This window comes from Diceros bicornis, chromosome 9 (assembly GCF_020826845.1).
Source record: "Diceros bicornis minor isolate mBicDic1 chromosome 9, mDicBic1.mat.cur, whole genome shotgun sequence".
Taxonomy (NCBI): Eukaryota; Metazoa; Chordata; class Mammalia; order Perissodactyla; family Rhinocerotidae; genus Diceros; species Diceros bicornis.
Window position 1 is genome coordinate 10,401,570 of NC_080748.1, and position 18,001 is coordinate 10,419,570.

Genomic DNA, 18,001 nt, shown 5'->3' on the forward strand with positions numbered 1-18,001 from the left:
GGTGCATTGCTGGTGGGAATGTAAAGTGGTGCGGCCTTTGTGGAAAAAAGTATGGTAGTTCCTCAAAAAGTTAAACATAGAACCATATGATCCAGCAATTCCTAGTATATATCTAAGAGGAACCAAAATCAGGAACTCAGACAAATACTTGTACATCCATGTTCACAGCAGTACTCACAATAGCCAAAAGGTAGAAACAACCCAAACATCCATCAAGAGATGAACGGATAAATAAAATGTGGCATATATACACAATAGAATATTATTCAGTCTTAACAAGGAAGGAAATTCTGATGCATGCTACAAGTACATGGATGAATCTTGAAAACATTATGCTAAGTGAAATAAGCCAGATACAAAAGGACAAACCTCATATGATTGCCTTTATATGAAGTACCTAGAGCAGTCAAATTCATAAAGATATGAAGTAGAAGTTACTAGAGGCTGGGGGGGAGGGCGTGGAAATGGGGAGTTATTGTTTAATGGGTACAGAGTTTCTGTTTGGGAAGATGAAAAATTCTGGAAACGGACAGTGGTGACAGTTGCACAACACTGTGAATGTACTTAGTGTCATTTAATTGTACATTTAAAAGTGGTTAAAATGGTAAATTTTATGTTATGTGTATTTTCCACAATAAAAAAATATTTTGATAATGACGGCCATGGTTAAGAGCTTGGCAATCAAGTTATACCTATTAGAAACCTGGATCTACCACTTTTCAGCTGAATGACTTTGGGAAAATTACTTACCCTCTGAAGAGCCTTAGTTTCCTATTTTGTAAAATGAGGATATCACTACCCCACATAAAGGTTGTCATCAAGATTAACAACAACAAAAAAAGTAAAATGCTGAGTTTTGGGCCTATCACGCTATCAATTCAAAAATGATGGGTTGTTATTTTAGCAGCTCTGGAGATAAACAAGGTCGTAGATCATCATAGACAACACACAAGTGAAAAGAGGTGGAAAATAGCACACACAGGGACCAGGTAACAACGGGACCTGGAAAAGGGGAGCAGCAGTCTTGGCTTTTCAACAGTTCATGAGAAACCCTCTTGAATACAGAGAATTTCTTTTACTAAAAGTTCAATATGAAGTGTGTGATACAGATGCTTAGAAAAGAGAATTCGATCTTAGGTCCCCACTGACAGTCCAATTCATCTGTGACTGCACTTCTTCTAAGAACGCTCTCTCAGAGAGATGAATAAACAAGAGTGCTTCCAAGACAGGGTTCCCAAGAGTGACGAAGGGTGGATGACAGATCCTGGCAAGATAAGTAACTGTAAGTTACTCAACAATGGAACAGGCCTCAAATACTCAAGTACAGGTTGAATAATTACATGTTACAGGTTTTACAGGAGCAATTACTGTACTGGAAGGGAGGAGGAGTGCTAGAAATAATGACTTTTAAGTCTTTAAAAATCCCTCTAAGATTCTATGATTCTGAATGTAAACTTTTAAACTTGGGATTTGGGGCAAGACAATGCTACTACATAAAGACAAATGCAGGATGCGTGCTGATTAAATGCAGGCACACAGGGAATGCTGTTCTGGGAAAACCTCTTTGGATAACAAAATAACTTTTGAGCAAAAGCAGTAAGACAATTTCCAAAGTGTATACTTCTAATTCACAAATACATTTTAGGCAAAAAGGAAAAAACACACTGAAAAACCCACAAGCACAAATAAACCAACTTTAATAGATATTATTTTGTATTTATATAGTGCCTTCTTCAAGAACCTTAAATGCTTTACAGACATTATATCTAATTAATCCCCACAACAACCCTGTGAGGTAGGTATTACTCCCATTTTACAAGATAGGGAGACTGAAGCACAGAGAGGTTAAGTGACTTGCCCAAGGTCACACAGTTAAATTCACTGAAGAGCCAGGACCTGAGCGCCTTAGCCTCCCAGCTCCCAGTTAAATACCTCATGAGAGAATCTTTAATGAAAAGTATCTTTAAACAAAGTATCAAGAGTAGTATGTTATGAAAGTGAGGTCTCTCTACTGCCATCAAGGAAAGAAAAAACCCTATACTGATAGTTAGAGGCAACAAGACCCATATATTATACATTTTCTCTTTTTCCTTTTCCTAAAGTCTCATGGCTCCTGTCTTAAGCAAGCTTCTAAAGGTAAAGTTTCCAAGACAGAAGCCATATGACTTAGAAGTGAGACTTAATTTAGAATATTTACTTTCAGTTATGATAATTTATAGAAATTTTTATTCCAATATACAATATGGGACAGCCATCCCAACAAACATGTACACAATTAGAGAGCAATCAGCCACCATTTATAACTGAAACTCGCCCCTCATTTCAATCACAGGCAACCAACAGACAAGCTCACGGTGCCTTCTATATGGGTCACTTTTCTTACTATATCCGCATTTTCTCTCCAACCCTAACCCTATATGTTTTTAAAATATACTGAGTTTCTGCTAAGCTTCGAAACATTGTACATAGATGCAGCTGCACTAAGAGTAAAGGTCAATTGAGAACCATCACCCCAGAGTCCCTCCCCTGACAAATCATACTATTAAATATGGTGTGGATGTGAACAGTGTGTGACTACCACGGAACTCAATACAAATGCTATAACTTGCTTACTATGCAATTCAACCTTGGCTTTTACTGTATGTTTTAAATGCAAAATGTAAAAACAAACACAACATAGTTTTTTAATGCTGTACCTTTACGCAAATGACTTCATCTTTCTTTCTTAGACATGCTGTGGCCCCCAAGGAAAAACTGACTCCCCTTCACTGTTCTCTTCTCTGTAGTGAAAGCTGCAGAAATACAGCTTTAATTCCAAGACAATTTGGTTTAAGCCCTCAAAATAAAAAATGTATCCACTTCCATGCTATGACCTTCGCACATTCTTGGTTGTGACTCCCTGTGCAATGCTGGTAGATCAGGCAGGCTACGCAACTTGTACAAAACCATTCCAGCAGGGTATGGCTTTAGAAACTATACCTTAAAGAGCAATTTGTCAAAATACATTGCAATTTTCTCGCAGCACATCTGTTGAAACAGCCCAATTACCTAAGTGACCCTGTCAAAGATCTGTGCATGGAATGAATAGGTGAAGTCATTTCCTGAGCTAAAAGATACAGATAATAAATGTTAATAATAGCAGCAGACAAAAACATTCTTTTTTGTTGTTTTTCATATTTAACAGTATTAGTAAAATAAGTTTAGAAAATTACAGCAATTAAAAAAAAATTACTGCCTGAAAAGACTTTGATAAAAGAATACCCAAGGCCTGATTGCTATTATTTTGAATATATATTCAATTATTTTCTGCAAGTTACATTTGGCCACTGTCAGACAACTTACCGATGCATGGAAAAGTGTCAAATGCACTGGTTTACACAAATTTTACATTACATATATTACTTCTCAAAACTCCCAACAGAAAGAAGTCTTTAACAAACACAAAGTTTAACTTCTGAACATTCTTCCAGTAAGATTTATAAAGGTGGAGGAAAAAAACAAAAACTTGCTTTGTATGTTTCTGGTCTAGTTCATTAAAATTTAATATTCGAAGGGTTTTTAGCTAGCCACCCACCACAGGCTGCTGGGGTTATGATGATTAGTTCTTTCCGGGGTAAAGAACGGCATTTGAAAATAACATGACTGCTATGACATGAATTTTCCAAACACGGCTTCAACTTGAAACCTTGGAGTATCTGAGAATTCTAAAGACTGGTACACCACCACTGACCAGAATTTCTTTCATCATTCCAACAACTAGAGGGAATTTTTGATAGTTTTTTATTTTACTGAAATTAAAGCTGAATAAAACAACTGACTTATAAACTATAACAAAAGGACAAATATTTAGCCAGAGATATCAGTTCCTCCTGAAAAAGAATATTTACCTCCTCTCACTGCAATTTTTCTTAAGGTATCTTACAATTTAAAATAGAGTTTAAAATTCACCTTAAAAATAGAAACAAACAAAAGGACTAGTTAAACGGACAAAAGCTAATAAAAATATGCTCAAATTTACTGACAGAATCATGGGCACTTCATACAATACTTAGACTCTACCAGTTTTCAGTAAAATAAATAAGGAAAAAAATTATAATTACAAAGCCAGTCTTTCCCCTTGGGGAAACAAAAAGCCACTTTTGACCAATTGTTCCCTACATATACATATACTGTATATTATTATAAGCTTCTTCAGAGAAGCAAAACATATTTGTCCTCCTGACACTGGGTTCTAGTATCTGTTAGTTTTTTTACATCAGGAAGGCAATTGCAAGTGTTGGGCCCAAAAGTATTTCTGGTTTACGCTTGAAAAGACCACCGAATATTCATTCTTTCCATACATATTCAACACAGGCAAATTCATGCAGTGTGCTCAATATCATCTCCCTAAATTACCAATACAACCTAGCACAGATTCCTATTCTTTCAACTGCACCCCCAAGGAGTTCAAATCATTTTTGGTGCAATTAACAAAGAGAAAATGCACGTCAATTACTGGAAGGCTGTTTTACAAGAGGAGCTGGTATCTCTGATTTCACTTCCTTGTTGTATGGAACTGCGCAGACAGCATGATACCTGAGCAAAGAAATCAACTACCATGATAGGAAGAGTCTGTTAATCCATCGTCTTTGCTTTATTGTGTGCAAAGTGTGCTACTGCCCCCTGAGCTTCCTGCATTTCTCTTTTCTTGAAAAATCAGTGCTTGATCCTTTCCAAAATAACCAGAGAAGAAATGAGGCAGAAAGTATCTCTTCATCACGGTTCCCCCTCAGTCTCGAGACTGATAGAAAAGGATGTAACCAGACTCAGAGTTCTTTGAGATATCTGATGTCAACCCGTAGAATTCTTCAATAGCTTGTGCATCTATTTTCTGTGAGGCAAAATGTAAACATTAGTACATAAATGAGCTCTTTTAACTGCTTAAATACAGCAAAATCTTGAACATTTCTTAGAATCATGCCTTTCATGTTCTCATTTATAAAACAGCTCTGCACAACCAGAATGGTGTAAATAAAAAAGATCGATAATACCAACTACTGGCAAGAATATGGGGCAAGTGCAACTCGCATACACAGCTGGTGGGAATGTAAAATTGTACAGACACTCGGGGGAAAACGTTCAGCATTATCTTCTAAAGTGGAACATAACAACTACCCTTTGATCCAGCAATTCTATTTCTAGGGATAGGCTGAACTATATGAAACCACTAACTGTCAACCATTTGGCGCCTACAAAAATGCCTATTTCATATAGTCCAACCTAATATACACCCAAGAAAAATGAGTGCATATGTCCAGCAAAAATGTGCACAAGGATGATCAAGGCAGTTTTATTCACAATAGTCAATAATGGACAAAAGCCAAGCTTCTAACTTGGTATACTCATACAATGGAAAAATCACATAGCAATAAAAAGGAACTACTACTACTATAGGAAACAAGAATGAATTGCACAGATGCAATGATGAGTGAAAAAAGCCTGCCACAAAAGAAGTCATACTGAACAAGTCCATTTATATTAAAACACAAGCAAAATTAATCATAATGATAAAAGTCAAAACAGTGGGTTCCAGGGGACAGTGTATAGAGGGGAGAAAAGCTGAGGGTACTGACCAGGAAGAGGAACGGGGAGCTTGCTGGGGATGTACTATATTTTGATCTGGACGGTGGTTACAAGTCTGTGTGCATGTGTGCGCGTGTGTGCATTCACATGCAAAAATTCAAGTTACTGCTTAACATCTGTGTACTTTACAGTATGTGTGTTATAGGTCAGGATATTTATTTTTTAGTAATAGAGGACTTTTTTTAAAACTAGCTCTGCTGTTTAAAGCTCTCTCTTGTTTTATTCTAAACATTTTAAAGGTTAGCTGACCATTCAAGCATTGGGATTGGATATCAAGGAGTAAGAAGTAAGAATTAGACTACAATCTGAAGACCCAGACATTTGTCTGATATTCATCACCCGTCATATATGAATGAGAAGCTGAGAGAAAAAAACAAACAGTAAAATATATACATAACTTTGAAGAAAATAAGAAATTAAGAAACTACTTACTTCTACAATGTCGTCGTCAAACAACAGCCAAAAATCATGACTCTTAACTATTGCAATATAATGGCCTCGATTGGGACCACTAAAACAGAGAAAGAAAAGTTAACTTCATACAACATTTATTATTAATATTACTCTTCTATGCCCTAAATTTCATGTTATATAAAGTAGAAAAAGTGAAACAGATGAAAATACTCCTTATCTACTCTTTCCCAAAAAAGATAAAGCTGCATTGATTTGAACTGGCATTCTATTTTAAAATCAAACAATTAGTACTCTACTTTGAGAGATATAACCAGTATTCTATTTGTATAAAACTATACTATTAAAATTCTTTATTGTCTTAGTAATAATTTTTACATTATTATTTTTGGAAATTTTCAACTTTGCTTCTATGAAAGATTTAAATAAATTTTTCTAGCATTTTGGGGGGAGCAGGGGGGTCACAGCCAGAACGTGCTGAGTTAAACTACAAAATAACGCATGTACAATTATTTCTAAGTCTCACTCCCTTGGCAATAGTTTTTCTCTTGAGGAAAGATCCTATGTGATACTTGAAAAAGCAAAGATATCAAATCCATGGTTCTGAAATCAAGCTCTAACTTCAAAAACTTCTTTAAAAACAAATGACATTTTGTTAGTATAATTAGTGCTATCTTTAAGTACCCTACTCTTAGCACCATTATAATTATAATTGCCTCTGTATCTCATTTTAAACAAATCTGGAATACAAAAATCTAGAAAGGTGTAAAAATAAAGATGGGACTACTTCTTTTAAAAGAAATTCTTTGCTTTTTAAATGACATGGAAAAGATTTTAACATCTCCCAGTTTAAGAATGATTCATTATAAAAGCTTATATATAATTTTTAAATTAAATTATAATTCAATGACAATTATTATAGAATTTGAAATAATTTTTAACACAAATTATTGTTTATGGTGAATACTATTTTAAAAGTAGCAACCTCAGATATTAGAATAAGCCACCTCCCATGTTTCCTATATCTCAGATCCTCTGATCCTGTGGTAGAGATGAGTATCTCACGTGACAAAAATGACACAAACACGAGTTCTTTTTCTACAGAGGAAAACACCTCAAAATTTTCCTAAAAAACAGCTTTTGGGGGCCAGCCTGGTGGCGCAGCGATTAAGTTCGTGCACTCCACTTCACTGGCCTGGGGTTCACCAGTTCAGATGCCGGGCATGGACCTATTCACCACTCATCAAGCCATGCTGAGGCAGCGTCCCATACAGAAGAGCTACAACTCTACAACTATGTTACACAACCACGTACTAGGACTTTGGGGAGAAAAAAGAAAGGGGAAAAAAAAAAAAAACAGGAAGATTGGCAACAGATGTTAGCACAGTGCCAATCTTCCTCAAAAAGAAAAGCTTTCAATGCTAAAATAAGTCCATTTTCTTCATTTCTAAGGGATTCATCTAAAGAGTCTTATGTTTTATAGTGAGAGGGTAAGAAATGAAAAAAAAATGACTTTTTTTTAAGGGAGTGAAAATAAAGAAAAATCACAGAGAGGCTGAGGAATAGAGCCCGAGAGGTAAGGAGGCAGGTGGGTTGAAGACCAGTAGGTACAAGACTGAAAAGGCGAGGCAGCTTATTCCTCTGGCAAAGAGCTAGGTTGAAGAAGGGTAGAAAAAGTTAATTACAGAAACTAGTGATAAGATGAGGACTGAGGCTAAGAAACTTACACCCAAGGAAGTTGTTTATTAGAGATTTGCATTCTGACCATAAGACCCACTCAGTTCAAGACGCACGATGCCTACTGTGTGCACATGACTGTGCTGGCTGCTGCGGGGACTGGAAAGACACCAGCAGTTCAGTGGATAACTACTCCAAAAACACAGGACAGGGTAAAACAGGGTGTGAAAGCAGAGCCACAGGGGAAGTCAAACGGAGGAACCTCATCCAGGGAGCGCTGAGGAATCAAGAAAGGTTGGTGACACGGTGGAGTTGGGTTCTGAGATGGGCTTAAAGGATAGTGTTTAATAATTTAGCAAACATTTGTTGGAAATCTCTACGCCAGACAGCAGGGATACGAATGAGCGCACTGAACTGGCACAGACATGCTGAAAATGAGATTCCTCAACAGTCAAAGGATACGGGCAGATGTAAGCCCTCTATACTCTCATGTGAAGCATGTCTACAAATAAATCTTGCAAATAAATTGAAAAATGAGGAGAGGTTTTAAAATATTATCAGTGTTTTGTTAATGAACAAATTATTTCCTAACTTAAAAAGTGTCCATTCTCACAAAGGAAATAGACATATAAACTGATAAATAAATATAAGACAATGCAGGCAGTACATTATGGCTAGCAATATGCATCTAGTAGTCATGTGAATTCAGAGGCACAGTCCCAAATGGAGACTGAGGCTGCAGAGAAGAGCACCAAGACAGATGTCCTGCGAAGTTTAAAAGGCACAGGAGGGGACAAGAAAGAGGCATGAGGCAGTTACAGTGAGAGATGAGGAGGAAAGAGCAGGGAGGGGGCCTGGTTGTGATCTCAGAGTTCAAGATCTTGCAAGCAGAGCAATTCCAAAAGATCTAGCATAATTTAAGTAGAGTAAAACTGTCACTGAATTCGAGGAGGCTAAAGAATGGTAAAGTTAGAGTATGAAAAGGCAACATTATTATTGTTATTAAAACAGTAGCAGCAGCTAAGTGGTTTACATTTCCCTTTTGATCCTAACAATGGAGTGAGGTAGTTAACATTATTTACATTTTATAGAAGAGAAAACTGACATTCAGGAAGTTCTGTATGAAGTCACGCTGACCATAAATGGCAGAAATAGAACTGAAACCCAGGTTTTTCTGATTCTGGTCGGAATCACTACATCAAGTTATTTAAGTTATCTGACATTGTTTTCCTCCGTTCAGATAACTTTAGAAACAGAATGCTCCAAAAATGGAAAAGAAAGATAATTGCTGAGGATAAAAGACGGGGAGACAGGATGACACAGACAGCAGAACGCTGGGAGGGAAAGCTGAAGATGAGAAGGCTGGGACTGTTTAGTTGCATAAACCACACTGTTAGTACAAGTTTCCCAAAACCAGGAGGAAAAGGATGAGTGCTCTGTTTTAAAATTATTGCAGGAAATTCTAAACAGCCAATGAAGACTGTATGTTCCAAATTCAAATTTTTATGTGATGCTCTGCTCTTGTAGTTTGAGAATTTTTTGAGCTACTTTATGAATTAAGATACACAGAGTGAGATATCACACAAAATTGGCTAATAGGAAATAAGATTGGTAAAATCAGAAAACTTATCTTTTTTGTGTGTGTGTGTGTGAGGAAGATTAGCACTGAGCTAACATCCATTGCCAATCCTCCTCTTTTTTTCCTGAGGAAGATTGACCCTGGGCTACCATCTGTGCCCAGCTTCCGTGGGACGCCACCACAGCATGGCTTGACAAGTGGTGCATCGGTCCGCGAGCGGGATCCAAACCTGCGAACCCGGCGCTGTCGAAGTAGAGCGTGCGAACTTAACTGCTACGCCACCGGACTGGCCCCAGAAAACTTATCTTTGAAGATTATTTCCAAAGCCATTTTAAATGTTTTCCACAACCATTAACATGATGAACACAATCAGTTTATCTCAGAAACAATTTATTTTGCAAAATCTATTTAGGCAGCATCATTTTTACCAATGACCAAAAAAAAAAAAAGAAGAAAAGAAAAACTAACAGGCCTTAAAGTTCTCTTAGAGTAATATTTAAATAATATGAATAAAAATCAAACCCAGACAATAATATTTTAACACACAACAGTTTTAAGGAGGAAATGATAAAATGTATTGTAACTGAAACATCCATTTTGAAATAAACTTATCTTGATACTAAAGCACTGAAGGATAAAGAACCTCTAAAAGGTCCCCATTCACATCGCCCACAAACATCCTGAATGCGCACTGCTCTGCTGACCCAAACCCTCACCACCGTGTCCCACAGTTGCAATTACCTTCCACAGTGAACCACAACGGCAACAAGGTCGTACATTCTGTCAGGATTGGTTGCATCGCCTGAAGTGTTAAATAGACGAAGTTCTAAAGGAAAAACTACCCGGTAAGAAAGTTTTGTATATCGATGAAGTTGATCCATATACTTAAATCTTTTCAGGTGTAGAGCTAGAATCATGGGCAGTTTTTTAACTTTCATCCTATTAAAATAAACATGAAAACAAAATTTTATAAAAGATATTCACTATGTCCTTAAAAGAATTATCAAACTTTATGATTCAATTAACAAATAGTTAATGGTCAGTTTTAATAGCCCAGAATTGCCCACTTTTGCACATTTAAACCAATTATTTTTATATTGGCAAAGCAACATCCTGAATGTCCTAAGACTACCCCACCCCACCCATCATCACCGAAACACACAATTTGACTTGGCACTCGATATGGCTCCAAAACAGACAGAATGGCATCAGTCCTTTGGTAAGAAACCTTTATTTCTGAAATATAGGTCTCTTATGATAAGGCTAAATGCACATGATGCCTTGATCAATGGAGGAAAAACCAGTTCCTTAAAGCTGCTAATTCCTTCAGATGTGAGTGGAGACTGAAATCCATTTTTTCTATCAATCTATATAATTCAATAACAGACTAAGAATAGGAGACAAAGAGAAAAGCATTCAAGACCATTCCACTAAAGGTGTTCGCCAAAGATAAGAAATAACTCCACATTAGGAATATGACTACATGTATCCTATAAAGGAAGTAAAATAATCTGGAAATACAGCAGTTATGTTTTCAATTGTGAAACAGAGCCTATCCTTCACATTCTAAGTAATCTTTACCATGCCCTTAAATGCTCCTTCTCCCTGAGATTACCCCTGCACTCCTCCTTCAGCTAACAACAGTCTGTTCTTTACAGGCTCAGCCCGACTCCTCTACCATCTGGCACAGATACCTGCTCTCTTCAATCTTCCATCAGCACTTTACAGAATCACTTTCTATATGCAGTTTATTACACTATAAAATATTTAGATGATTATGGGTCTTTCTCTTCTTTTAGGGTCTGAACCCTTGGCAGGTAGAAATAATTTCTTTCATTTTATTTCTCCACTATCTAGCAACATGCCCGGCACATGAAGGATATTTGACAAATACTGCAGAACTAAATCCTGTATGTGTTCAGTGAAGCGAAACACTTCACATAATTAAAAAATGAAATTTACTAAGCCATTGCCTCCAATGAAGTAGAAAAAAATCATTTTATAGCATTATACTAAATCTGCGTTCCACAGATCTTGAATGTGGTGGGTAGCTTATTATTCTGGAAATATTTACTATTCTACTAACCCGGCCTTTGAAAAACATTAGCAAAAATAAACATAAACACTTAATCATTCCTGGAAAGCAATCTAGCAATACGAATTAAGAGCCTTTACTGCCTTTGCCTCAGTAATCCCGTTTCTGGAAATTAAATTAAATATATCATCTCAACTATAAGACTTCTGAGAAAAATTCACTTCTGGAGTTATTTTATATCATGAAAAACTGGGAAAATGCTAACTATTCAATAACAGGAAATGGTAAAATAAATTACAATACAAACATAACAGAATATTATACAATTTTACGCAACGTTGATGATGAAAGTTTCTAAATGGCATGGGAAAATACTTATGGAAAGTAAACAAGTCAAGATAGAAAATTATATACACAATAATCCAACTATCAAACATCAGATATTCGATTAAACTCACACAGAATTGCTAAAACAAACTCTTTCAAAACAACAAAAACAAAGTATCCTTTGAAAATTTCCTGAGAAGTGTAGATCCAGAAAAATTTTCTCAGCATTAAACGAATATCAGTGTAATAGATTGCAGTCAGTTAAGATTAGGAAGAGGAGACAGACGTGGCCTGGTGGTTAGGAAAAATGTGCTTTTAGAAACTAAGCAAGAGGGGCCGGCCCCGTGGCTTAGGGGTTAAGTGCGCGCGCTCCGCTGCTGGCGGCCCGGGTTTGGATCCAGGCGCGCACCGACGCACCGCTTCTCCGGCCATGCTGAGGCCGCGTCCCACATACAGCAACTAGAAGGATGTGCAGCTATGACATACAAGTAACTACTGGGGCTTTGGGGAAAAAATAAATAAATTAATTAATTAAAAAAAAAGAGAGAAACTAAGCAAGAGCAGAGGGGAAAAATAAGTCTAAATGGAGAAAAGAGAAAATATCTAAACGCTAGCTGATAAAACATGTTCGATCAGACATGAAAGATATGAATCCTACTGGCAGTGTTTCCTCCCAAAGGAGGAACTGTCAGCTACCACAAAGAAGCCAAACGCTTGTGGGGATAAACATGATAAAGTCAAACAAAATATTTGTGGACCTATATTCTAAAGATGAGGAGAGATATGTTACAAAATTTTCCTTGTATTGAAGTGGTTCAGGAAGAAAAGAAGAAAATTGCTTAGACACACATGCAAGGACTGTGAAATTTATTATGTAGATTTTGCAGCAGGTGAAAGAAGACGTTGATTTTCTGTTCAAAACACCAATTGTACCAATACATTGAAGAATTTATAGGATTCTGCTTTTCCTTCCATTCAAACTTGTATGGAGAGAGGTTACACTAGGGAGCTCTTGATCCATCATTGTTTTTAAAAAAGTTGTCTTAGAATGTTAATGTCTTCTACAAAAGACAAATGTGTTGAAGAAAACAATGGGAAGACAGAGAACATTTTTTTCCTTTTTTGGTTATAAAGTTTGAATTAAACATTGATTTTCATCTTCTGTAAACTGACTTATAAATCAATTTTCTACTTACATTTTTTAATGGCATTTATCCACTACAGAAACGATTAAAATTTGGATGAATTAACGTTACATATTTTCTTGCTTTTACATCTTTAAAACAATAAGTTGGGGCCGGCCCAGTCGTGCAAGTCGTTAAGTGCATGCGTTCCGCTGCGGTGGCCCGGGGTTCGCCAGTTTGGATCCCGGGGGGGTGCACCAACACACTGCTTGGCAAGCCATGTTGTGGTGGCATCCCATATGAAGTGGAGGAAGATGGACACAGATGCTAGCCCAGGGCCAGTCTTCCTCAGCAAAAAAAGAGGAGGATTGGCAAATGTTAGCACAGGGCTGATCTCCTCACACACACAAAAAAAAAAACCAATAAGTTATGTTCATTTTGCACTCTAACTTAAGAGGTGTTTACCTTTCTTGATAATACCTAATTATAACTTAAAAGTATAAAAAAAAGTAGAAGGGGGGCCAGCCCGGTGGCATAGTGGTTGACTTCACACGCTCTGCTTCGGTGGCCCAGGGTTCGTGGACCTACACACCGCTGGTTAAGCCATGCTCTGGTGGCATCCCACATACAAAATAGAGGAAGATTGGCATGGATGTTAACTCAGGGCCAGTATTCTTCAAGCAAAAAGAGGAAGATTGGCAACAGATGTTTGCTCAGGGCCAATTTTCCTCACCAAAAAAAAACCCAAAAAGTAGGATGGAAAAAGACATAAATACTAAAAAGGCAGCTGGCTTTGTCTGATACTAATATCAGACAAAGTAGACTTCAAGACAAGGAATATTACTAGAGATAAAGAGAGAGATTTCATAACAAAGTGGGCCAATTAATCAAGAAAACATAATCTTAGGGCCGGCCCCATGGCTTAGCAGTTAAGTGCGCGCGCTCTGCTACTGGCGGCCTGGGGTTCAGATCCCAGGTGCGCACCGACGCACCGCTTCTCCAGCCATGCTGAGGCCGCGTCCCACATACAGCAACTAGAAGGATGTGCAACTATGACATACAACTATCTGCTGGGGCTTTGGGGAAAAAAAGGAGGAAGATTGGTAATAGATGTTAGCTCAGAGCCAGTCTTCCTCAGCAAAAAGAGGAGGATTAGCATGGATGTTAGCTCAGGGCTGATCTCCCTCACAAAAAAAAAAGAAAGAAAAGAAATTGTCTAAAAAAAAAAAAACATAATCTTAAAAGTCTATGCTCCAAATATCAAAGATTCAAAATTTGATAGAATTAAAGAAATAAACAGATAAACACAAAGAGTTGAAGTCTTTAACAGACTTCTCTCACTAACAAAAAAATCAGTAAGAATAGGGAAGATACAAACAATCAAATTATGGGTCTAATTGATATTTACGGAACACTCCATCTCAAACAGCAGAACGTGCATTCTTCTCAAGTACAACTGGGACATTCACCAACATATTGGACAATGTAAGAAGTCTCAATAAATTCCAAAAGACTGAAACTACACGGTATGTTCTGTGACAAAAATAAAAAACAAAAAATATCCAGAAAACCACCAAAATATGGAAACTAAGCAACATACTTCAAATAATCCATGGGACAAAGAGAAAATCACAAGAGAAATTAGAATAGATTTTGAAATGGATGATAATGTAAATACAACATGTCAAAATTTGTGGGAATACAGCCAAAGCAGCATTTAGAGGTAAATTTATAGCTTTAAAATGTTCATATTATAAAAGAAAAAGGGTTTAAAATCGATAACCTAAGTCTCCAACTTAAGAAGCTAGAAAAAAAATGGCTAATGAAACCCAAAGCAAGCAGAAATAATAAAATAATAGAAAAGAAGAGAAATCAACAAAATAGAAAACAAAAACAATAGAGCATTTAAAGCTATAAACTTCTAGCAAGGCTAATCAAGGAAAAAGAAAGAGAAAACACAAGTAGTCAATATAAGAAATCAAAGATGGGCTATTACTATAGACTCTACAGACAATGAAAGGATAGTGAAGCACCATGGGTACCACCCAGCAATAGAAAGGAATAAACAACTGACACATGCAATGACGAACAGGCCTCAGGGGATTATGTTGAGTGAAGAAAGCCAATCTCAAAAGGTCATATACTGCATGATTCCATTTATAGAACATTCTCAAAATGACAAAATTGCAGAGATGGAAGGGACACTAGTGTTAGGAATGGGAGCAGCAGGGTGTTGTGTGTGCCTATGTATCAGGCACAGGGGAGATCAGGCACAAAGGAGACCGGACAGTTCTGTACCTTTACTGTTGTGGTGTTACACAAATCTACATATGATACAATTGACAGAACTACATAGACACACACACACACACACACACACACACACACGAGTACATGTAAAACTGGTGAAATCTGAATAAGTCTATGGATTGTATGAATGCCAATTTCCTGGCCTTGCTACTGTAGTCTAGTTATGTAAGATGTTACCTGTGGGAGATGCTAAGTGAAAGTGGTGCACGGGACCTCTCCTTACCATCTCTGTACCATTTTTAGAACCTTCTGTGAATCTATAATCATTTCAAAATAAGTTAAAAAAATTAAAAACAACAAAAAAATAAGGGAATATAATGAATAACATTATGATATTAGATAATTTAGATGAAATGGACAAATTCCTTTAAAAAACACAATTTACCAAAACAGAAGAAATAATAAAAAATCTAAATAGTTTTGTATCTATTTGTAATCAAAAATCTCCCTTTCAAAGGAAACAAACAGGACTTTTTCCTGTTTCAAAGGAAACAAACAAAATAGCATCACTGATGAATTCTACCAAGCATTTAAGAAAGAATACCTATCTTATACAAACTCTTTCATAAAAGAGGGAATGATCCCCAACTCATTTTTTAGCTCAGCATAAACCCAACACCAAAAGCTGACAATGGTATTACAAGTAAAATTACAGACTAATATTCCTCATATTTCAGACATGAAAATCATCAACAATACATAGCAAATTTAAGCCAGCAATATACAAACCCCACTTGGTGATGAAAGAATAGTTATACTAAATGAATTGATGATTTTTTTCTCAAGTTCTTTCTAAAAGTGAAATGGAAAGATTATACTCCTAAATTAATAAAGTAATAAATATGTAAAGTGCATTCACAATCATTAATTTATAGTGTATTTTTCCTTCTAAAGAAAAGCATCCTCACCTCAAATTTTCTACAAATTTTAGATCTCTGCAGAAAACTTATGCTGATTAACAATGTGATTTTTAAAAACAAGCATGTCCTCTTCCAACCTAGTCAAAGTATTCATCCATGAGACCAGGAATGAGTAGACTACAGATATTATTTTCTTAGCAAAAGTTTACTGTCCATATTATATACCACGTTACAGACTCAATGACTGCGGCAGCCACTATAACGAGAGAGGGTGGGGTTATGAGGAGGGAGCACAGCACATCTTCCCTATTTTGGGTCCTATTCCCCAGAAGCACACCGAGACACGAAGTCACGTGCCCGACATTTATCAAAGTAGTGCTCCCTGGGTGGAGTGAGGGAAGCAGGGAGGGGAAGGGGAGGGAGCCAGGGAGGGGTTCCATCTCAGGCAAAACCCCACGCAGCACAGCCTCAGCCTAGGCCCACAGGGGAACCCGGGACTGAATTTCACTGCAGATGTCTCTCCACCACAGCAAGTCAGCTGGGCTTCCACTTTTCACCTGTCAGTCATAGGCACAAAGGCCAGAGGTGAAAGAAATTCACAGAAACTTCCTTCTGCTGTAGCCCAAGGGGCATCCTCTAAAGAAGAGCCAGAAGTGAAAGCACTCCAAAGGAGTGGGGTGGGAGAGCTGACACAGTCTGCACCACTCCCTAACCAGAATGCTGGCTACTCAGCCGCAGGCAGCTGACCCCACCCACCATGGAATGTAGGCCCAGGATTCCACCGTGGTCTGCTGCTTTGATTTTTTTTTTTTTCCCCAATAGCCAGAAACCATTTTTTTAAGTAAAATTTCCCATTTGTATAAACTGCGTGAGCCAAGCAAAGAGGTCCACAGACTGAATTTGGCCCAGAGGGCACTAATTTGCCAACTCTGCCACAGAGAAATTTAATATCCCAGCACAAGCACATGAAAACTAAAATTCTGTTAGTAGAGAAGTCTTGACCACACAGAAAAACTTAATAACTGTACATATATAAAATTCTGCTCTTTTAAATTGTAATGTCAACAAGGACTAACTGGGGCAAGTGCGCTGAGGGGTGAGAGGGGAATATAATGCTATGACTAGATGTGAGGAAGATACTAGGTGACTGAGACGTGAGCGCTGAGAGGGAAGTCAGACAAGATGAGGGAACCTGACCTCCAGCATGTGTTACAAATGAAGGACAGGTCAGTGGATGGTTGAGGTCCACGGAGCGTCCCACCCAGCAGATGGCACAGAGCATAGGCACTATCTGGAGATGCTGCCAGGTATGCAACCAGGCACCATCAACCTGTCAAAAGACAGAAGGACCCAGACTAACCAGAAACACAGGTCAGATTCAGGACTATAATGGTGAGTGCTAGGATCCGCATCTTGACGTCCCCCTTTAAAATTCATACGCTGAAATCCAAATGCCCAACGTGATGGTATCAGTAAGTGGGGTCTTTGGGAGGTGCTTAGGTCATGAGGGTGGAGCCCTCGTGAAGGGGATCACTGTCTATATAAAAAAGGCACCAGAGACCTTGCTAGCACCATTCCACCACGTGAGGACACGGGGAGAAGGCACTGGCTATGAACCAGGAGGAGGGCCCTCACCAGAACGCGACATGCTGGTGCCTTGATCTTGGACTTCCCAGCCTCCAGAGTTGTGAGAAATACATTTCTGTTGTTTATAATCCACCCAGTCTACAGCATTTTTTTGTAGCAGCCTGAATGGACTAAGATAAGGTGTGTGTGCAAGGAGTGGTTGGGGATATCGACTACGAGGCAAATTCCTCTTGCTGAAAAGATCCTGCCATGATATTTACTATATAGGTAACCATGACAAGACCTGGATAAGGAGTAAGATACGGATCTAGTTATGAAAATGGATCAAAAGGGAAGGACTTGATTTCAGAAACAGGAAGACTCTTGATTACTAGATCTAGGGCAGATAGAGATGGACATGTGACCATGACAACTTGATGCTGAGTCACCTGGGCTTTGCATGAGTCTTCAATGTCTAGTAAAGACAGGA

At 37.7% G+C, this 18,001-nt stretch overlaps 1 protein-coding gene across 2 annotated transcripts in view; it reads right to left on the minus strand.

Annotated features, from left to right (window-relative positions):
* Positions 1 to 1,680: 1,680 nt before the first annotated feature.
* USP12 (ubiquitin specific peptidase 12) overlaps positions 1,681 to 18,001 on the minus strand; it is a 98,632-nt gene continuing 82,311 nt past the window's right edge. For both annotated transcript variants that reach the window (XM_058547890.1, XM_058547891.1), the window contains 3 exons: positions 10,031 to 10,228; positions 6,055 to 6,133; positions 1,681 to 4,870 (listed from right to left, as the gene is read on the minus strand). In XM_058547890.1, coding sequence (XP_058403873.1) covers positions 4,769 to 4,870; positions 6,055 to 6,133; positions 10,031 to 10,228 — 379 coding nt within the window. In that variant the 3' untranslated portion in view covers positions 1,681 to 4,768. The remainder of the gene's footprint in view (positions 4,871 to 6,054; positions 6,134 to 10,030; positions 10,229 to 18,001) is intronic.